This window comes from Heptranchias perlo, unplaced genomic scaffold (genome assembly GCF_035084215.1).
Source record: "Heptranchias perlo isolate sHepPer1 unplaced genomic scaffold, sHepPer1.hap1 HAP1_SCAFFOLD_64, whole genome shotgun sequence".
Taxonomy (NCBI): Eukaryota; Metazoa; Chordata; class Chondrichthyes; order Hexanchiformes; family Hexanchidae; genus Heptranchias; species Heptranchias perlo.
The window spans coordinates 3,427,056-3,450,293 of record NW_027139666.1 but is presented as its reverse complement, the minus strand read 5'-3'; the positions used below and the strand labels follow the sequence as shown (position 1 = coordinate 3,450,293).

The window sequence follows — 23,238 nt, the reverse complement described above, 5'->3', positions numbered from 1 at the left end:
ACCGTCACACATTCCGTCAGACGGCTGCTGCTATGAGCTGAGTTGTTGAGGGGACCGTGAGATTAAGTCCTGCTCCGGGACAATCTAATGCCTGTGAAGCCCCAGAAGATTCACCTTTCCGTGGGAAACGGCTGGGAAATGGGCAAGAGACTCCTTGGTATAAGATTAGGCATTTTTAACACATAAAGCTTACATTTGGATTCGGAGTTTTCAACATATAAACCATAGAAACCACTCACGTTTACATTAGGCATCTTAATGCATAAACAGCACCCGCTTATAAACATCAGATCGCTCGAAATCGGAGGATAGTTGCTGAGGATCATGAAATGGCCGAGTTAAAACTTCCCCAAAAAGTCAGACTGAGCGAGATGATGCTGGAAGCTGCTTAAATTGCAGGGTTTAAACATTTTGCAGAAGATAAGAGGCGAAATTGTGAATGTGTTGAGAATACGTAGATGATATGTTGAGAATGTTTTGATCATATGTAGAGAATGTGTTGAGAATATGGATAGAATATATCGAGAATGTGTTGAGAATGTGTTGAGAATATGTTCAGAATGTGTTGAGAATGTGTTGAGAAAATGTTGAGAATATGTAGAGAATATGTTCAGAATGTATTGATAATATGTAGAGAATATATAGAGAATATGTTGAGAATATGTTGAGAATGTGCAGAGAATATGTAAAGAAAGTGTTGAGAATGTGCAGAGAATATGTAAAGAAAGTGTTGAGAATGTGCAGAGAATATGTAAAGAAAGTGTTGAGAATATGTTGAGAATGTGCAGAGAATATGTAGAGAATATGTTGAGAATGTGTTGAGAATATGAAGAGAATGTGTTGAGAATGTGCAGAGAATATGTAGAGAATATGTTGCGAATGTGTTGAGAATATGAAGAGAATGTGTTGAGAATGTGTTGAGAATATGCAGAGAATGTGTTGAGAATATGTAGAGAATGTGTTGAGAATATGTAGAGAATGTGTTGCGAATATGTGGACAATGGGCATGTCGAGATATAGGCGGCTTAGGTCCGCTCAGACCATCAGCAGTTCTGATACGGGTTCAAGGAATGTTTTAACAGATTTTCAAATCCTAAAGAAACAAAAGTTTGTTAAAAAAAACAAATTCTGTGCTTTCACGGCTCGTGTTTTGGAAATTGGAATTCGAAAAGAAGCTGAAATTTATTTTCCAGCGTTTAATTGTCTTAAGATTTTTGTGCAAGTTATTATTGCTTCACAGCACAAAGAGTTTGGGGGGAGGAGTTTTAGTTGAGTTTGGTTAATTTTCATTCCGCAACATTTTTTAAGTTGATATGAAAGCTGCGTGACGCAAGCATCGTGAGTCTGACGATATCCGGGTCCGCCTTATTTGCACTGCCGATAGGTTAACCCCTTCCTCAGGCAGCTGAAATTTATTTTTTTCCAGTATAACATTAATTTTGCTTCAATATTCAATAAGCGACAACTTTTATATTGCTGAATGTGAACTTCGTAAAGTTTTTAAGGTTCTAATTTGAGTGGATATTTCCCCACGTTGATGGAAGGAAATCAGGATTTTATTTGATTCGTTCGTGGGATGTGAGCGTCGCTGGCGAGGCCAGTATTTATTGCCCATCCCTAATTGCCCTTGAAAAGGCGGTGGTGAGCCGCCTTCTTGAACCGCTGCAGTCCGTGTGGTGAAGGTTCTCCCACAGTGCAGTTAGGAAGGGAGTTCCAGGATTTTGACCCAGCTACGATGAAGGAACGGCGAGATATTTCCAAGTCGGGATGGTGTGTGAATTGAAGGGGAACGTGCAGGTGGTGTTGTTCCTATGCGCCTGCTGCCCTTGTCCTTCTAGGTGGTAGAGGTCGCGGGTTTGGGAGGTGCTGTCGAAGAAGCCTTGGCGAGTTGCTGCAGTGCAATCTGTGGATGGTACACCGGTGGTGAAGGGAGTGAATGTTTACGGTGATGAATGGGATGCCAATCAAGCGGGCTGCTTTGTCCTCGTTTTTATCGAGCTCCTTGAGTGTTGTTGGAGCTGCACTCATCCAGTCAAGTGGAGAGTATTCCATCACACTCCTGAATTGTGCCTTGTAGATGGTGGGAAGTCTTTGGGGAGTCAGGAGGTGAGTCACTCGCAGCAAAATACCCAGCCTCTTACCTGCTCTTGTAGCCACAGTATATATGTGGCTGGTCCAGTAAAGTTTCTGGTCAATGGTGACCCCCAGGATGTTGACTGTGGGGGATTGATAGATACAGTGTGACATTTTGAAATGAGCCAATTGGTTCTGTTCATTCTTGTGACTCCGAAACTTGAGGCAGGATTTCTCAAACCAATCCTGGAGAAATATGGGTGGAATGTCGATGTCCGTGTATTTGCATTAATATCTGACAGCTATAGTCCCAGATTAATATAATCAGAGTGAAACTCTCAGTCACTGCGAGTAAGATCGAACGGCCGTGATCTGCAATACCGAATATAGTACAACAGGCAAGAGGGGGTTGAATTCGGCCCACATTGTTTTTGTCGCTCTCTGCACTGTCCCTGAGTTTGGGATTAATAATGTGTCCGTCTCTGGTATAACAGTGAGAGATGAGATTGCATCTTCTGTCTCTCCAACGGGATTTTCTGGATGAAGCGGAACTTCACAGGTCAGTCTGCAACTGATACTGTGGCACTGTGCATCTCCGCTCGCCCTGTCACCGTATCTGTTTCCCTTTCTCTCTAACTCTCTGGTGCTGCATATGAAGGTGGGATACTGCTATTGAGCGTGACATAAACACACTGATAGGAAGTGTAAGACTGACAGTGTGTGTCTCGCTCTTTCTCGAGTGCTGAACATGAAGGTGGGAGATTGCCTGATATAAAACAGAGAGAACGGAGTGTCCGGGCCTCACTGTAACTGGGGATGTGTTCGGCCCCATTCCCAGTTCACGGTCATTTTCTTTTCACAGATTCAGGGCGAGAGTCTCTGTGAGACGGTAAAACTGGCGGAGAAAATCCGCGTCGCAACTGAAACCCCAACACGTGAGATTCTCCAAATCAGCTGGAATGAAGTGTTTGTAAACTGCTGAACTCGTCTGGGAGGGGATGTGTGGGGAGATAGAATCGGGCCTGGGACTGAAATGGAAGGAGGCGGGTTGACTTATTATCGAAGGGACTCTATTTATGCAGGAATATCACTGACTGTTAATTGTAACGGGGCTTATTTAAAAGCTCCGGATTTCTGGGAATCCTTGAATATGAAGCCCGAGTCTGTAAGCGTTTGTGCCGGCCGCTGTGTTTTGTTTCAATTGTCGATAAACGATTTGAAATTGGCGGGTGGAGAAAGCTGGAGGTGGAGCTGGAAGATCAGAGGCCGCTCTCTGCTTTGTCGCTCACTCTGACTCCTCCTCTCCCGCTTTCTCTGTTTAATCCCCCATTTGGAACCAAAGCGGGTAGGTGGACTGTAAACACGGTTTACTTGTTAACAGGACGAAAAGCGAGTAATATTTCTAATCTCCTGGGCACCAGGCAATTCACTGTTAATTGTTTTTATTAACAAAGTTAAATTTCAATGATTCCCCAGTTTGTTTAATGCGTTATTTAAATCATCCAACAAAATCGAACAGAAACGGAGCAAAGCGTTGAATCCCACAAATGTAGAAAGGTTAGTCGATCCGTTCTGGTGATGCTTTACGAGCCCAGCATGGCAAATAGTTTGAATAAATGCAAGAAATCTGGTGATGTGTGGACTGGGTCCAAAGGTCACCGTTTAAAGTACCGGACTGTGGTCGGTGCCCCGACTCCAGTCCCATTAATACCCCATCTCGTCTACAATGAGACAAAAACAGCTCAACGCAACACTGGTAGCATGATATCAACGTCTTCCTTCAGTCAGTAACCAGCCCTTTCACAGATTCAATGCGTGGCTCTGAAAAAAGCCTTTACATCGAGTTACATTGAAACTGCAGCAGAGAAACAGGCCATTCGGCCCAACTGGTCCATACCAGCGTTTATGCTGCTCACGAACCTCCTCCTTCCTTACTTCACATGACCCTATCGGCATATCCTTCGATTCCTTTCTCCCTCTTGTGCTGATCTATCTTCCCCTTAAATGCCCCTATGTTATTTGCCTCATCTACTCCTTGTAGTTGCGAGTTTCACATTCTAACCACTCTCTGGGTAAAGCAGTTTCTCCTGAATTCCCTATTTGATTTATTAGCGACTATTTTATATTTATTACCTGAAGTTTTGAACTCCCCACAAGTGAAAACATTTTCTCTGCGTCTGTCCTAACAAACCCAATCATTATCTTAAAGACCTCTATCAGGTTAACCCTCAGTCTTCTCTTTTCCAGTGAAACGAGACCCAGTCTGTTCGGCCTTTCCTGATAAGAAAATCCTCTGGTTTCTGGTATCATCTTTGTGAATCTTGTTTGCATCTTCTCCAATGAACCTATGTCTATAATATGGAGACCAGAACTGTTCGCAGTATTCCAAATGTGGTTTAACCAAGATTCCATACAAGTTTAACATAACTTCTTTGCTTTTCAATTCTACCCCTCTAGAAATGAATCCTAACGTTTGATTTGCCTTTTTATGATCTTATTCACCAGCGTCGCTACTTTTTGTAATTTGTATATCTGTACCACGAGATCCATTTTCTCTTCTATGCCGTGTAGACTCTTATTATCCAATCAGTGTGTGATCTCTTTATTCTTCATTCTGCAAGTTTATTAATGTCCTCTTGCATTTTGACACATTCTTCCTTTGTATTAACTACATCCCCCAATTTGATGTCATCGGCAAATTTTGAAATTTTACTTCCGATTCCAGAATCCAAATCATTATTGTAAATTGTGAACAACAGTGGTCCCAGCACCGATCCCTATGGAACAACACTTTCCACCTTTTGCCAGCCTGAGTAGCTGCCCTTAACCTCTATTCTCGGTTTTCTGTTTTGGAGCCAACTTGCTATCCATTCTGCCACCTGTCCCCAGACTCCATGTACTCTGAACTTACCCATGAGTCTAGAATGCGGTACATTATCGAGGGCCTTCGGAAAATCTAAATATATCACATCTACTAAATGAACCTTGTCTATCTTTCTGTTCCTTCTCCAAATGATTTATTAAGTTTGGTCCTGTCCTTGTCCTGTTATTAGATTAAATCTGGGCCGCTTCACTTGTTCTTGATGCTCCCAGGGCTTTTCTTCGGGAGCAGCACGGCCTGGATATTAGACAGCATCCCGCCCGGAGCGATGGTCACCCCTCCCAGCAGCTTATTGAGCTCCTCGTCGTTGCGGATGGCCAGCTGCAGGTGTCTGAGGATGATGCGGGTCTTCTTGTTGTCGCGGGCCGCGTTGTCGGCCAGCTCGAGGATTTCAGCCGTCAGATACTCGAGCACAGCCGTCAGATAGACCGGGGCTCCGGCACCCACACGTTCAGCAGAGTTCCGCTTTCGCAGGAGCCTGTGAAAACTGCTGACAGGGAACTGCAGTTCGGCCCGGGATGAGCGAGACTTGGCTTTGGCTCGAGCATTACCGCCGGTTTTTCTCCTTCCAGACATTTCCACAATCTCACAAGCAGTTTCACAAAGAATGAAGAAATCCACCCGCACTCGCCCTTCCTATACCTTCTGCAGGAGTACAGTGGGGGCAGTTGTGATGGGTCTCTCTCAGAGTGTTTACACTGCCCGCTCACCTTCACTGATATAATTTCTTTCAACTGCTGCAATATTGTCCTTTAGTAATATTGCTTCTCTCCCTCCTTTCCCTACTTCTCTGTCCTTTCTAAAGGTCTTGTCGACTTGAATATTAAGCTGCCATTAGTGCCCAGCTGGTAGTCAGGTCTCCGTAATCATTTAATGCAATTATTTAACTTTACTCAATGCCTGATGTGAACTGCGGCAAAACGTATTTGCAGCTGGTCAAGTGTTTCAGGTATCGACTGTCTCTTCAGTCCGATAAAAGGTGAATAATTACTGACTGTTGTGTAATTTCCACTGATTGGGAGTTGGCGACATCTACTGGCTGGAAACGGGAACTGCAACAGAGCGAGAAAGGTTCTGTCAGAACCCAGTTCAAATAAAGAACAAAATCCAACAGCCTGCAGTGTCTGTTCAGGGTCTGATGTTTGGGAACTATTTTGGTGTGACTGCTTGCCAGTGATGGTGGTATTGTGGTGAGCATAGCTGCCTTCCAAGCAGTTGAGCCAGCTTCGCTTCCCCGCTATCGCAATTTAGTGTTCTGATTAATTTATTGCATTGAGAAAAACTTAGTTTGCAATCGGATTCCTTGCAGTTCAGCTGGATATTGTTTCCAAAACATAAACTAGTATAATTATAGTAAAATGTTTTCAACGTTCATTTATTTTCCAGATAGAAGGAATAGAGGAAAAACATACTGGAAATAATGAGCTATCAAGGGTGTCATGAGAGTGAGGAAGGCAAATGATATGTTAGTCTTTATTGCAAGTGTGTTGGAATATAAGAATGAGGAGGTCTTGCTGCAATTCTACTATGAGGAGATACGGTGTAAAATTGGCCTATATTCACTGGAGTTTAGAAGAATAAGAGGTGATTGCATTGAAACGTATAAAATTCGTGAACGCCTTGACAGGGTAGATGCTGAGAGGTTGATTCCCCTGGCTGGAGAGTCAAGAACTAGAGGGCATCGCATCAAGATAAGGGGTCGGCCATTTAGGAACGACATGAGGAAAAATGTCTTCAATCAAAGGGTTGCGAATCTTTGGAATTCTCGGCCCCAGAGGGCTGTGGATGCTCAGTCGTTGAGTATATTCATGGCTAAGGTCGATAGATTTTTGGACTCTCTGGGGAATCAAGTGATATGGGGATCGGGCGGGAAAGTGAAGTTGAGGTCGAAGATCAGGCATGATCTGATTGAGTGGCAGGGAGTGCTCGAGTGGCCGTATGGCCTACTCCTGCTCCTATGTCTTATGTTCTTATGTGGAGTGTGTGCTGACGACACTGTTCGGTGGGACTGTAAACATTATAGATGGGAGCTGAAATTTGAAAAGGGACATTGATAGATTAAGTGAGTGGGCAAAACTATGGCAGATGGGGTTTAACGTGGGGAAGTGAACGGTCATCCACTTTGGACCTTAAAAAGATAGATCAGAGTATTTTCTAAACAGCAAGGATCTAGGAACTGTGGGTGAGGAGAGAGATTTAGGGGTCCAAGAACAGAAATCACTAAATCATATAAAAATTAAAATGGAGATGAAATTTTGTTCTTTATCTCAAGGGAACTGGAATAAGAAAGAGTGGAAGTTATTTCACAGTTATACAGAGCTCTGGTTGGACCTCATTTAGTGTACTGTGTTCAGTTCTGGGCACCGCACTCTCTATCATAGCTTGGAATGAGAAGGGTTTTTTTTTTTCTCTTTGGGATTCCATGCAATGGAATAGGAAAGGGTTTGGTCTTTTCGGATTTTTTTCCAGTGGGCGTGAATGAGAAGGGGTTTGATCCATTGGGATTCCTTCTGCGTGCTCTTGCGTTTACTCGTGAAACCTGTGCGTTGCCAAATTGCTTTGTGTTTAACTTTGTACACCCTCGTTTGAACCGAAAAAGAAAAGAATAAATGTAATGGAACATGAAAACGAAATTCTTCAGCTATCACGTTAACAGCGGAGCTTACAGGGGATGTACTTGTTCGCGAGAGAATGCTGAGCCCGATGGCAATATCAGCTCACTGCCATTAAATGGGTAAAGCCACAATACAAACCCAGGAAAATCAAATGAAGCATAACTGGACATCAAATAAGAAAAGGGCAAACTTTTATTTCATAAAGACACGATATGTCACAGGGAGATTTGTACTCAGAACTTGTGATTGCTTGACATTGATTGGTTGAATGTTGGACTGAAGTTTACATTCACGTCTTTATTAGGTGCTTTCCGTTGTGCAGATGGCAGGCAGTCATTTCACATGTAATTTCTGTTGGGCAGATGACAGGCAATCATTTCACATGTAATTTCCGTTGGGCAGATGAGAGGCAGTCATTTGACAGGTAATTTCCGTTGGGCAGATGTCAGGCAATCATTTGACAGGTAATTTCTGTTGGGCAGATGACAGGCGGTCATTTCATTCTGTGGATCGATGGCCTTGTTCCAGTAGAGAAGTATTCCTGTTTTGTTTAGTGTTTCCGAGCATCAACCAAGACTCGCTCTTCCTCGCCACCAAAGCCACAGTGTGTGGTGCTGGTCTAGGCTCAATATCAAGGGGAAAGGAGTCGGTGGGCCGCTTAATCATCAAACTTTAATTCCCAAAAATGGATCGTTTTCTAATAAGAGAAAGAAGTTCTTCTGCTACGAAACATCCATCAGATCAAGGACGATGCAGTATAGTGAGGCTTTTTTGAAATGTGTTTTGATCAATTGTGCAAACGCAAACCAAGATCCAAAGCCGCAGTGTGTTAATTTTAGGGAGGTGTTTGTAAACAAGAGTTTAAAACTCGTCAAAATCAAAAAGACAGTTAGAAACAAAACATGGGGAACTCGTTGATCACCCGCTTGAATATTTTCAAAGGAAGCAACGGGGATTAAATTTATCAGCACAAGTTCTTAATCGGTCAACTGCTCTGAATGATAAGGCACAACTGACGTCATATTTGGTCTCATACCGTGTGGCAAAAGAAAAAAAATGGCCCATACAGTTGCCGAAAAACTTATTCTTCCAGCATCTCTGAATATAGTGCGAACAATCTCTGACGAGAAATCTGCTGAGAAATTGAGAAGCATTCCTCTCAGTGATAATACAATGTCCAGGCGAATATGTTCTATTGCTGAGCATTTAGAAGCCAAGCTGAAAAAAATATTGGCAAGTAAAATCAAGGAAAATCCAACGATGTTTTCCAAATATGTAAAGAGCAAGAAGATAACAAAGGAAAGAGTATGGCCTATTAGAACAAAAAGGCGACCTGTGTTTGGAGGCGGGAGATGTGGACATGGTTCTTAATGAATACTTTGCGTCTGTCTCCACAAAAGAAGGAGGCGATTCAGACATTGTAGTTTAGGAGGAGGAGTGCGAATCATTGGATGGGATAAACATAGTGAGAGATTAAATATTAAGGGGGTTAGCATCTTTGCAAGTAGATAAACCGCAGGTCAGGTTGAAATGTATCCTCGGCTGTTAAGGGAAACAAGGGACGAAATAGTGGAGACTCTGACCATCATATTCCAATCCTCTCTAGCTACAGACGTGGTGCCGGATGACTGGAGGACTGCTAACGTTGTTCCATTCTTTAAGAAGGGAGAAAGGGTTGGACCAAGTAATTACAGGCACGTCAGTCTGATGTCGGTGGTGGGTAAATTACTGAAAAAAGTTCTGAGAGGCAGTGTTAATCGTCATTTAGAAAGGCACGGATTAATCGGGGAGAGTTAGCATGGATTTATTAAGGGAAGGTCGTGTCTCACTAACGTGACTGATCTTTCTTTTGAGGAGGTAACAAGGAGGGTCGATGAGGTTAGCGCGCTGGATGGAGTTTACATGGAATTTAGCAATGCTATTTACAAGGTCCCACATCGCAGATTGGTTAGAAAAGTAAAAGCCCATGGGATTCAAGGGAAAGTGGCAAGTTGGATCCAAAATCGGCTCAATGGCAGGAAGCGAAAGGTGTTTTTGTCAATGGAAGGCTGGTTCCAGTGGGGTTCCGCAGCGCTCAGTAATAGTTCCCTTGCTTTTGGTGGCATATATCAAATGATTTAAACTTAAATGTAGGCAGCATGATTAAGAAATTTGCGGATAATACAAAAATTGGCCGTGTGGTTGATAGCGAGGAAGGAAGCTGTAGTTTGCAGAAAGATATCCATGGACTGGTCGGGTGGGCAGAAAAGTGGCAAATGGAATTCAATCTGGAGAAATGTGAGATAATGCATTTGGGGAGGGCAAACAAGGCAATGGAATAAACAATACATGATGGGATGCTGAGAGTTGTAGAGGAACAGAAGGAACTTGGAGTGCATGTCCACAGATCCTTAAGGTAGCAGGACAGGTAGATAAGGTGGTTAAGATGTCATACAGGAAACTTTCCTTTATTAGCCGAGGCATAGAATATAAGATCAGGGAGGTTATTGTAAATTTGTATAAAACACTAGTCCGGTCACAGTTACAGTACTGCCTACAGTTCTGGTCACCACATTACAGGAAATATATGTTTGCAATGGAGAGTGTACAGAGGAGATTTATGAGGATGTTGCAATGTCAGAAGAATATTAGCATTGAGGAAAGATTGGATAAGCTGGGGTTGTTTTCTTTGGAATAGAGGAGGCTGAGGAGAGATTTGATTGATGTGTATAAGTTTATGTGGGGTCTAGATATAGTTGATAGGAAGGACCTATTTCCCTTAGCAGAGAGGTCAATACCAGGGGCCATCGATTTAAAGTGATGGGTAGAATGATTAGAGGGGAGTTGAGGAGAATTGTTTTCACCCAGAGTGTGGTGGGTGTCTGGAACTCACTGCCTGAAAGGGTGGTAGTTGAAAAACCCTGATGGGATTGAAAGGTGACTTGGATGTGAACTTGATGTGCCATAACCTACCGGGCTACGGACCAAGAGCTGGAAAGTGCGATTTGGTTGGATAACACATTTTCGACCGGCAAGGACACGATGGACTGAATGGCCTACTTCTGCGACTTAAATTTCAATGATTCCATGAACAGAGAGAAGGGCAGAGAGACAGAAATGTGGCTGACATTGTAACAGGAGGAGGCCATTCAGTCTCTCGAGCCTGTTCCGTCAATCAGTTACATCACAGTTGATCTGTACCTCAACTCATCCAGAAGAGGTGGAGGTACAGAGAGAGAGGCAGAGACAGTGAGGGGAGCAGATTTGTAGTGATAGGAATAAACACTGGGTTATATTGTGATTTCATGCGATAGTGTAAACTGGGTGATAGCGAGGGTTTACATCTCTCCCCATTTTTACATTAATGGGAAAAATCTCAGGAGAGATGTATATGAGGCTCCTGATTTGCTGTCACCCATTTTACACTGTCGCACACAGTCAACATCTGCCCACAGTGAGAGGGACTGAGAATCAGAAAATAGAGGAACAGAAAGGCAGAGATAGAGAGAGAATAACAGCAAGGGAGATCACCACAGAGATTTTCAGAAACAGAGAGAGAGAGAGAGAGAGAGAGATGTGCAGACAGATAGAGATTTAAAAAGGGCAGAAAGAAATACAAAGCGAGATAAAAATGCAGAGAGTAAAAATTCAAATTGATGTAAAGAGATTTATAAAGTAATATAGAGAAGATACAGAGAGATAAATATAAAGAGAGAGCTACACATTAAGACAGAGGTACAGAGATATAAAGAGAGATGGACATTATTAGAAAGAGAGAAACATAAAAAGAGAGCTGCATTTATAGAGAGAGGTACAGAGACATAAAGAGAGAGATACACATAAAGAGAGTGGTACAGCGATGCAGAGAGACAGGATAGATACAGAGATATGAAGAAATAGGGAGATAAAGAGATATAAAGAATTGTAGAAATACGGAGATATGAATAGAGATAGATGCAGAATTCAATATAAAGATGCAGCGGGAGAGATGGAAAGGTAGACAGATGCAAGAAGAGGTAGAGACTAGAAGAAATGGAAATGTAGAGAGAGAGAGATGGACCCCACAGTGACACAGTCACCCCAGAGTGACCCAGTAACCACACAGTGACCCAATTACCCCACAATGACCCAAAAACCCTGCAGTGACACAGTATCCTCAAAGTCACCAAATAACTCCACAGTGACTCAGTAATCCCACAGTGACCCAATAACACCACAGTGACTCAGTAACTCCACCGTGATCCAATAACACCACAGTGACTCAGTAACCCCAGAGTGACCCAATAACACCACAGTGACTCAGTAACTCCACCGTGATCCAATAACACCACAGTGACAAAGTAACTTCAAAGTGACCCAATAACCCCACAATGATACAGCAACATCAAAGTGACCCAATAACCCCACAGTTACACAGTCACCCCAGAGTGACCCAGTAACCACACAGTGACCCAATTACCCCACAATGAGCCAATAACCCTGCAGTAACACAGTAACCTCAACGTGACCGAGCAACTTCTACGTGGCTCAATAACCCCACAGTGACCCAATAACCCTGCAGTGATTCAGTAATCCCACAGTGAACCAATAACCCTGCAGTGATACAGTAACCCTACAGTGAACTAATAACCCCGCAGTGATTCAGTAACCCCACAGTGATTCAGTAACCCCACAGTGACCCAATAACCCCACAGTGACGCAATAACCCCGCAGTGATTCAGTAACCCCACAGTGATACAGTAACCCTACAGTGACCCAGTAACCCCGTAGTGGCCCAATAACTCCAGAGGGACCCAATAACCCCACAGTGACCCAGTAATCGCACAGCAAAATAAAAACAAATCACTCCTGTCTGATACTGTACGGCCCGTGTGTGTCAGTTTCAGCTCCTGCACATGTCCAGTACACAGTGGATAAAAGGAAACGATTCACTCCTATCTGGTGCTGTACGGCCTGAGTGTGTCAGTGTAAGCTCCTGTATATCTACAGTGCACCGTTGATAGAAGGGAACGATTCACTCCTGTCTGATACTGTAAGACCCGTGTGTGTCTCAGTGTCAGCTCCTATACATGTACAGTACACCGTGCATTAAAAGAGAATGATACGCAGTGACTCGCTGTCATATTTAGGAATGTTTGATTTGATAGAATAAAAGTGTCACAAATGGGTCAGCACGTACAAGGGGCATGTGTGGCTGATTATCAACGTGTGTGTGTGTCTCAGTGTCACTGAGCGCATAATGTAACCCAAGGGCCTCTCGCAGCCTGTCTCCCCTCCCCCTGTGGCCCAAGCACCCGGTGTCCTCTCACAGATTGTCTCCCCTCCCCTTGTGGCCAAAGCACCCCGGGGTCATTTCTCAGCCTGTCTCCCATTTTCACTGTGGCCCATCAAACCTGGCTCACCTCACAGCCTGTCTTCCTTTCCCCATCTGGCCCAAACACCCCAGGGAACCGTCGCAGCCTGTCTCCTCTCCCCTTGTGGCCCAAGCGCCCGTTGTCCCCTCGCAGCCTGTTTCCCCACCCCGTGTGGCCCCAAACACCCCGGGGTCCTCTCTCAGCCTATTTCTCCCTCCCCCTCTGGCCCAAGCACCCAAGAGGCCTCTCAGAGCCTGTCTCCACCTCCCACTGTGGCACAAGCACCCCAGGGAACCCTCAAAGCCTATCTCTCCTCCCCTTGATGCCCAAGCACCCGTGGTTCCCTCGCAGCATGTCGCTCACTCCCCCATGGAGCCCAAGCATACGGGTTCCCCTCGCAGCCCATCTCGCCTCCTCCTGTGGCCCAAGCATCCCAGGGACCCCGGCGCATCCCACATTGCCCGGCGACGACATTTAAATAACTAAAGTTAAACAGAATCTGCTCCAAAGGCACAATAGATGTAGAACTGGAATAGTGCTGACACCTTCCTTCCACTCCTGTTCTTTTATGTATTTTGTCAGTTTGAAGTTTCTCTGACATTGTTTAACCATTTCATCATCTCAGGATGTTTACTGTAAACAGCTTCAATCCTGTGTAGATGTGAGGGACACGATCTAATTCTCACCCTATTGAATTGAACAAATCTTCAATCTCCATTGAACAATCCTATCTCCTGTCTCTGTATAGTTAACAGGGAGTTCCAAAATGCTGGAATGTTTAGATGCGAGGGACACGATCTAATTCTCACCCTATTGAATTGAACAAATCTTCAATCTCCATTGAACATACCTATCTCCTGTCTCTGTATAGTTAACAGGGAGTTCCAAAATGCTGGAATGTTTTGTTTTTATTTTAAATAATGAGACTGAAATAGTTCAGGGTACGTTCAATCAAGAATTATTAGGAGATTTAACAGAGAGAACGAAAAAACAATTGAGAGAGGGAGAGAGACAAGTTGAGATATGGGAGCAGCGACAGGAGCCAGCGATAGGGACTGGGAGAAAGAGAGAGAGAGTGAGAGCGAGGGAGACAAACGATGACTGAGTGTCGGCTCTTATATATGTCCAGCACACAGCGGATACAAGGGAACGATTCACTCCTGTCTGGTGATGTGCGGCCCGTGTGTGTTTCACTGCCAGCTCCTGTATATGCACAGCACAGGGTGGGTAAAATGGGAGCAATTCACTCCCGTCTGGCCAGTGTGTCTCAGTATCAGCTCCTGTACATGTACAGTATGAAACTTGTAAAAGGGAAAAATTCACTCCCGTCTGGTACTGAACCGCTCATGTGTGTCCCAATGTTATTTCCAGTGCACATATAGTTTACACAGCGTGCAAAAGGAACGATTCACTCCCGCCTGGTACTGTATGGCCATGTACATTTATCTGGAAGGATTGAGCTGGCTGAGGCTCTTTTCTCTCGAGAAGAGAAAACTGAGGGGTGAACTAATATAGGTCTTTAAGATGATGAAAGGTTTTGATCGGGTAGACTTCGATAAAATATTTCCACTTGCCGGGGAGATCAGCGCTCGGGGCCATAAATATAAGATAATCACTTATAAATCCAATATGGAATTCAAGAAAAACTTTTTTAACCAGAAAGTGGTTAGAATGTGGAATTCACTACCACAAGGAACAATTGAGTCGACTAGCATAGATGCATTCAATGGGAAGCTGGATAAACACATCAGGGAGAAAGGGATGGAAGGATATGTTGATCGGGATAGATGAAGTGAGGAGGGAGGTATTTCATGTGGAGCATAAACACCGGTATGGACCTGTTGGGCGGAATGGCCTGTTTCTGTGCTGTATATTTTATGTGATTCTATGTAAAAGTAAATGAGAACGATTCAGTTCTTCCTTTACGGTAGGACTCATGCGTGCCCCAGTGTCAGCTCCTCTACATGTACAGCACAAAGCTTGTAAAAGGGAACGATTCACTCCTGTCTGGTACTGTACGGCCCCTGTGTGCCTCGGTGGCTGCTCCTGCACATGTACAGTATACAATGGGTGAAAGGGAATGATTCACTCCCGTCTGGTACTGTCCGCCTCGTGTATCTCACTGTCAGCTCCTGTAGACGTACAGTACACAGAAAGTAAATGAGAATGATTCTCGCGTCTGAAAATGTATAGTCCATGTGTGTCTCAGTGTCAACTCCTGTACATGTACGGTATACATTAGGTAAAAGGGAACGACTGACTCCAGTCTGGTACTGTACGGCCCGTGTGTGTTTACCAGAGCTGTTACAAAGGCATGTCTGAGGGTGTCATTAGCAGATGGCAGGGCAAGGAGGAACGGAAGGATGGGACGGCTATTATTACGGACACGGGAGTAGACGGTCTTAGCAATGGAGAGGATAGGGAGTCAGAAGCTCAGCTCGTTGTTGAATATGATGTCGAAGTTACGAACAGCCTGGATTAGCCTCAGATAAAAGCCCAGGAAGCAATCAGCGGCAAGGGTGTAGAGATTGTGGGACCAAAGATCATGACTTCCCAATTTTTAATTGCAAGAAATTGTGGCTAATCTAAGACAGGTTATCCAGGGAATAGGCTGTACTAGATTTGGTATTATGCAATAAGAAGGGGTTAATTAATAATCTTGTTGTGCGGGGTCCTTTAGGGAAGAGTGACCATAACATGATAGAATTCATCATTAAGATGGAAAGTGAAGTCGTCCATTCCGAAACTAGGGTCCTAAATCTGAACAAAGGAAACTACGAATGTATGACTTGTGAGTTGCTATGATAGATTGGGAAGCTTTATTTAAAGGCATGATGGCGGATTGGCAATGACTAACACTTAAGGAACGAATGCATGAATTGCAACAATTATACGTTCCTTTCTGACACAAAAACACTCTAAATGCGGCCCAACCATAGCTAGCAAAAGAAATTAAGGACAGTATTAAATCCAAACAGGAGTCATATAAAGTTGCCAGAAAAAGTGGCAAGCCTGAGGATTGGGAGCAGTTTAGAATTTAGCAAAAAAGGACAAAGAGATTGATTAATGGGGGGAAATAGAATATGAGAGTAAACTTGCAAGGAACATAAAAGTGAAATTTAAAAGTATGTAAAAAGAAAAAGATTAGTGAAGACAAATGTCGGTACTTTACAGTCAGGAACGGGAGAATTTATAATGGGGAACAGGGAAATGGCAGAGCAATTAAACAAATACTTTGGTTCTGTCTTGATGGAAGAGGACACAAATAACTTCCCAGAAATGCTAGGGAACCAATGGTCCAGTGAGAAGGAGAAATTAAAGGAAATTAGTAATCTTAAAAAAATAGTGCTGGAGAAATTAATGGGACTGAAAGCCGATAAATCCCCAGGATCTGATAATCTGCATCCCAGACTACCAGAAGAGTTAGCCATGGAAAGCGTGGATGCATTCGTTGCCATCTTCCAAAATTCAAAGAATGTGGACCAGTTCCTGCAGATTTGAGTGCGGCAAATGTAACCCCACTATTTAAAAAAAGAAGGGAGAGAGTAAACAGGGAACTACAGACCAGTTAACCTCACATCAGTAGCAGGGAAAGTGCTGGAGTCTATTATAAAACATGTGATAACAGGACGTTAAGTAAATATCAAAGGGATTAGACAAAGTAAACATAGATTTATGAAATGGAAATCATGTCTGACAAACCGACTGGAGTTTGTTCGTGGCTGTAACTGGTGGAATAGATAAGGGAGAAACAATGGAAATGGTTTATTTGGATTTTCAGAAAGCCTTTGGTTGAAGCCCCACATGAGCGGTTAGTGTGCAAAATTAAAGCACATGGGATTGGTGGTAATATACTGGCATGGATTGAATATTGTTTAACAGACAGGAAACAGAGAGTACTAATAAGTGGATCTCATTGGGGGTGGCAGGCAGTGAATAGGGGGGTACCGCAGGGATCGGTGCTTGGGCAGCAGCTATTCACAATATATATTAATGATTTGGATGAGGGAAGCAAATGTAATATTTCCAGGGTTGCTGAAGACTCAAAGCTAGGTGGGATCGTGGTTGTGAGGAGAATGCAAAGAGGCTTCAAGGCGATTTAGACAAGTTGAGTGAGTGGGCAAATGCATGCAGATGCAGTATAATGTGGATAAATTTGAAGTTATCCACTTCGGAAGGAAAAACAGAAAGGCGGAGTATTAATTAAATGGTGATAGATTGGGGAATGATGATGTACAAAGGGACCTGGGTGACCTTGTACACCAGTAACTGCAAGCAAACATACAGGTGTGGCATGCAGTTCGGAGGGCAAATGGTATGTTGGCCTTCATTGCAAGAGGATGTGAGTACAGGAGCAAGGATGTCTTAGTGCAGTTATACAGGGCCTCGGTGAGACCACACCTGGAGCATTGTGTGCATTTTTGGTCTCCTTACCTCGGAAAGGATATAGTTGCCATGGAGGGAGTGCAGCAAAGGTTCACCAGACTGATCCCTGGGAAGGAAGGAGAGATTGGGTCGACTCGGCCTGTATTCACTCGAGTTTAGAAGAGTGAGAGGGGATCTCATTGAAACATATAACATTCTGACAGGGCGAGACAGACTGGATGCAGGGAGGAAGTTTCCCCTGGCTGGAAGGTCCCGAACGAGGATTCACAATCTCCGGCTACGGGGTAGATATTTAGGACTGAGATGGGGAGAAATTTCTGCACTCAGAGAGTGGTGAACCTGTGGAATTCTCTACTATGGAAGTCTGTGGAGGCGAAATCACTGAATATATGAGCTAGATAGATTTCTAGATACGAAAGGCATCGAGGGGTATGGGGAGTGACCGGGAATATGGTATTGAGTTAGAGGATCAGCCATGATTATATTGAACGGCGTAGCAGGCTCGAAGGGCCGAATGATCTACTCCGTTCCTATTTTCTATGTTTCTAGGTTATGAGTCTGACAACACAAAGACATTGCAAGGGTCAAGAGAGGCCGTGGTTTTGTCAGCGTACATCTAACGCTGGTCCATGTCTGTGGACAACATCACCAAAGCACAACATGTAGATGAGGAAGAGAAGGGAGCCAAGGATTGAACTTTTTGAGACATCAGAGATAACGGTGATAGGGTGGGAAGAGACGTTTATCCGGGCTATGATCAGATAAGAGTGTGGGACATATTGAGGGTAGTCCCACCAAAAGGTCAGATGAATGAGGAGGTCATCGGTGGGTTTGCAGTCGTTGTATGTTAAATCTGCAGGGCAATCGGGCAAGAGCTGGGTATTGAGGCTAATTGGATAGTTATTTTAAAGAGCCAGTACAGGCACGATGGGTGGAATGGTCTCCTTCTGTTTAATATGATTCTATAATTTTATGTGCGTGGCGGCGGGATGGGGGGAAGGGGTGGGCCTTGGTGGGAATTAAACCCAAGATTGAGAATTTTAAATGTAAGATGATGGGGAAGTGGGAGTCACTGAGGGTCAGTGAGGCCGAGCAGGACCTGGTGCGGGTCGAAAGGTGGAGGATGGAGTGAACTGCAGCAATTGTGGCTGGAGGGGACAGAGGCATAGACGAGGGTTTCAATGCCAATAGGCTGAGGAAGGAATGAAGGCGGGTGAGGGAAGCACGGGATCTTTATGACGGAGGTCAAGTCGGATCACGAGCTCAGCTCAGTTACACAGGGCTAATTTTACTGGAGCCATGAATCAAATGTAAAATAAACGGGAACCATCTGCAGTAAAATAACGGAGAGAGGAATGGCAATGAAGCTCATTCAGTGTCCGACCCCTGATATCACCCCATTTCTCAGCAACAATCCTGAACCTGCCCTTTAACTGTCCTTCTGTAAGAGACTCAAAATTCATATTTTAACTGGAATACTGCAGAAAGCGAGACGAGGATTTGTTTGTGTCCGTGCATTCAGTGTGCACTGCGGAGAAATCGCTATAAATTATAAAGGAATCAGCAGGAGTGAACATGGTTAATACAATTAGATGAAAACTGTAAATGAAGACGCTTATTATTGTTTGATCAGTCCTGTATGAGCAAAGTTTATAACTTTATTCCTGAGAGAAGTCTAATTAAGATAATGTCCTGGACTTTGAGATGTTTCTGATATATCCACGTCATTCTTTACAAAGGAGTCAAAGCTGCTGATGTAATGTGTTTGTTCAATGATTGTAACCAATAGCAATGATCAGGGATATAACCGTGTCAGTGGAGACTCAGCCCCTGTATAAATTAGGGCTCGTTGAAATGAATGAGCTCTCAGTGCCTGCTGGAGCTGTGGTTTCCAGGCCAACAGCAGTCAGCGCTTCTCACAGAAATGGAATATCCAGTAATCTACCAGATAGAAGAAATTTATTATCCTGTTCTTGCAGCCGTTGGAATTTCTGGTAATCCATTATCTCAGCTGTTAATGGTGTAAATCGATGGTAGCTGTGCTACTGTTGTTGGTATTTTATTTCGCCCATCAGGTTTTACACAGCTGCCTGTTCTGTTCTATCAGTTGATTGAATGTCCTGTCTCGGCTCTTTCAGTCTTGTAGCAGCTGCATGATATCCGCTATCATCTTTGTGATGCAACCCTGGCAGTGCTGCTGGGTTATTCTGTGTACTGAATGTACTGTTGAATTATGGCATAGCCTTAACTTCTATACGTTCGGTCTTGCAGCAATTGCATTATATCTGTAATGTCCTTTTTATATCCAACCCTGGTATTGTTACTGGATTATTCTCTGTACTGAACGTATGGGAATCAGGGATCTGGGCTAAGAGCTGGTATCAGACCATCAGGAGTTGTTAAAAGTTTCATGTTGTGGAACGAACCTGTCCTGGAATATTTTTTTTCATCAATGTGTTTCCAGTGATTGACAATGAGGCAGCTCACGGTCTCAGTGTTACAAGGAGGGAGCGCAATGTCCTCCCTGGCTGATAACATGGTTTAGTTTAACTGGGATTTCAATGTATTTATTGGTTGTCACTGTTACGAAATATTATGCCATTATTTGTGCATCTGACGCCGAATCAGATGTCTGTCTCCTGAACTGTGTTTGCTGCTGATTACTCCACATCTCTTTCTCTGCTTCACTGTGGGTGAATTCACTGTAAAATGCAATGTTTTGAGGTTATGTTGTATCAGTTTGCACTTTATCTGTTGGAATCATGAGCCCTCCTATTTATCTGTAGATTTTCAGCAGCAGCGGTGATGTTGGCGTTTTGTTAATTGAACTATGCCGCCATCTAATGCTGTGCTTTATAATTACAGGAGAAGGAATTTCAATTATTGTGAGGTGTCTGGAAGAGGCATTCGATTCTGTTTATTCCATGCATTGTAGATGAAGTGAACAGTGCAGGTGAACAGGTGGAGACTAGGATGATCTGTAGAAACATTAAACTGTTCAGAGAGGCTTCACCATTTAACAAACTGACACTAAGAATATGATCGTTGGAACATGGGGCAGGAGAAGTGAAAGCAGGCGCAGGATGTTAGGATTGAATCGGATGTGAAAAGGGGCACTGTGAAAGAGAGTAGGGAGTGCAGAGAGACAGAGATGAACGAAAGAGAAAGAGACTGAATAGGAAAACGAGAGGGAGGGAGAAAAGGAATGCAAGAATGGAAGGGAGAATGACAGAGAGACACACAGAGAGACAGAGAGAGCTGGAGAGAGAGAGACACTGGGAGAGAGAGACAGAGATAGAGAGAGATACGGACACAAAGAGGGAGACACAGAGAGAAAGCAGCACTGGGATGAACAATTCATCGGAATCAACTGCTGAAACTTCCAGTGCAAATATTCAGAGGAAATGTGACTTGAAGTTGATATTAGGATGTTGTCAGATTGTGAGAGTTTTCTCGCCGGGTATGTTTATCGCTATCAGGTCCTCAGTCTGTTTATTAAATGTTGATTTTACTTATTTACTGACTGAATAAATAAACATGATTTAAAAGTATTTATAGTATAGACTCAGTCATTTCTTGACCGTTATGAATTATTAGGATATTGTATTCTTAAAGCTGTGTGTCAGCTTAAATCAATAAAGAACAAGGCTGATTTAATTAATGCATTTTAATTTAATTTTAATTGAATGATAAAGTAAATAAATTGAAAATATTTGATACCAATGAGCTGTTCTCTGACAACAATTACCATAGAAATCATTGCTTGAATTTATTGATTGTATTGTGTTAGTGGGACCGATAGATTAGATTTCCTCTAACACTCTGCTGCACTCTCTCCCGATGGATCCAGACCCCTCCTCCTGCTGCATTGAATCAGCTTCCTCCTCACCCGTTGCTTCAGTATATCGGCTTTCCCAAACCAGGTGCTCCTTACTCCCCTCCAGCTCCTACATGTCCTTTTCCTTGTCTCCCTCCCAATCTCACTCACTTGCTCCGTCTCCAGCTGCCCTTCCCCGTGTAGTGCCAGCCCCTGTCTGCTCTCCTAAACCAGAGCAACAAACCAGCTGCACATCCCGCTATCCCCTCACCTTCCCACCGTTCGCTCTCTTTCCACGTCCACCTGGAGCCCAAATCCGGCTTTAATCCGCTGGATTCCCGCTGGGTAAAACCCCTTCTCCCTCCTCACCGGCACCGCGCCCTCACTTAGATCTTCCAAAGGATCCGGTGCTCACTTTATTCACGTGTATCAATTTCCCAATTAATTATTTATGATTGTGTTTAAAAACATCTCTCTGTCCGAAAGCACTGCCCAGGTCAGTGAATCACTTTCCACCCTTCGATGCAGCATCTAGGCTGGAAATTACACCCGAGATCCTCTCAAACTGTTGCTTTGACTCCAGGTCTGATCAGTAATTTCTCTGCTTCTTTTTCTCTCTCCTATAGTTAACTTGGTGGCGATTGTGATCCTGTCCCGAGGAAAGTGCGGTCTCTCCAAATGTATCACTCGCTACCTGGTGGGAATGGCAGTGGCCGATCTCCTGGTCGTTATCACTGATGTGATATTGAGGCAGATTCATGGGATTTATTTCCCACTTTCATTCCTCAAAATTACTCCCGTGTGTTGTCTCGTTGTATTCCTGATTTTTGCAACCACAACGGCCTCTGTCTGGTTCACCGTCGCTTTCAGCTTTGATCGTTTTTTGACCATTTGTTGTGAGAAGCTGAAAACAAAATATTGCACCGAGAAAACGGCGGCTGTGGTTCTGCGAACAGTAAGTGTGCTGGGCTGTTTAGAGAGTCTCCCCTGGTGCTTTGCAATTGAACCTCTATTTATAATTGATAATGTTCCCTGGTTTTCTGTGTATAAACCGAGCTTCAATACTTCTCCCGCATGGGTCGCATTTGAGTTGTTTCACCGCATTTTAACCCCTTGTGTCCCGTTCTGTCTGATTTTGCTGTTCAATGGTTTGACGGTCAGACATATTTTAGTTTCCAGCCGAGTCCGCAGGGGACTTCGGGGCAGAAGCAATGGAGAGAATCACAAGGATCCAGAGATGGAGAAGCGAAAAATGTCCATCATTTTACTCTTCAGTATATCGGGCAGTTTTATATTGTTATGGGTGACACAGGTTGTATTTTACATTTATCAGCGAATTAAAAACAGTAATGATTATTGCTTCTCCCCCACTGACCCTCTTTATATCACAGAACGCACATCAGGAATGCTGCAACTTCTCAGTTCCTGCACAAACACGTGTATTTATGTCTTGACCCAGACTAAATTCAGAGTGGAGCTGAAGAACGCGGTGAAATACCCACTGATTCTAATTGTTAAATTAGTTAAATTATAGAAAGAGCTGAAGGGTTTCAAGCACTAGAGCTAAACCCCATTTCATTTTCTATCCCCTACACTTTACATTGGACGGTAAGTAAATTTTATATTAGCAGCACCGAGCCCGGAAATTATCTTAAATCTGATTCTGATATATTATATTGATAATCTGACCTATTGAGGCAGGGCTCGCTCTGCATGTGACGCATGAATTTTTACTCAAAAAGGCGGCACTAAAGAGCTCCGCTGGACTTCAACTAAATGGCCGCCCTGCACCGATAGGAAATGGACAAAACTGGCAATCACAGTAACGGATCAGAATGGGTGAACTCTATATAAATGGAGAGACAGAAGGTCTGAGATATACAGGCAGAGTGAGAGCTGACAGGGTTTTAATCATGGGTCCAGGAGACACACCGGGCAAAGAGGGGGGGGGGGACTGGGGAGACAGATTGCGAGGGTGGTCCCTGGATTACGTTATTGGACCAGGAGAGCCTGAGACGCACGTGGCAAGAGGGGAGGGTGAGACAGACTGTGCGGGTGGTCCCTGGGTTATGATATTGGACCAGGATAGCCGAAGACACACTGGCAAAGGGGGAGGGTGATTAAGACTGTCAG

At 43.9% G+C, this 23,238-nt stretch overlaps 1 protein-coding gene across 1 annotated transcript; it reads right to left on the bottom strand.

The window, feature by feature from the left end:
- Positions 1-5,143: 5,143 nt before the first annotated feature.
- LOC137318012 (histone H2A-like) lies at positions 5,144-5,530 on the bottom strand. Its single transcript, XM_067980997.1, has one exon. The coding sequence runs from the start codon at positions 5,528-5,530 to the stop codon at positions 5,144-5,146; it is 387 nt and encodes a 128-aa protein (XP_067837098.1).
- Between the last annotated feature and the right edge of the window lie 17,708 nt (positions 5,531-23,238).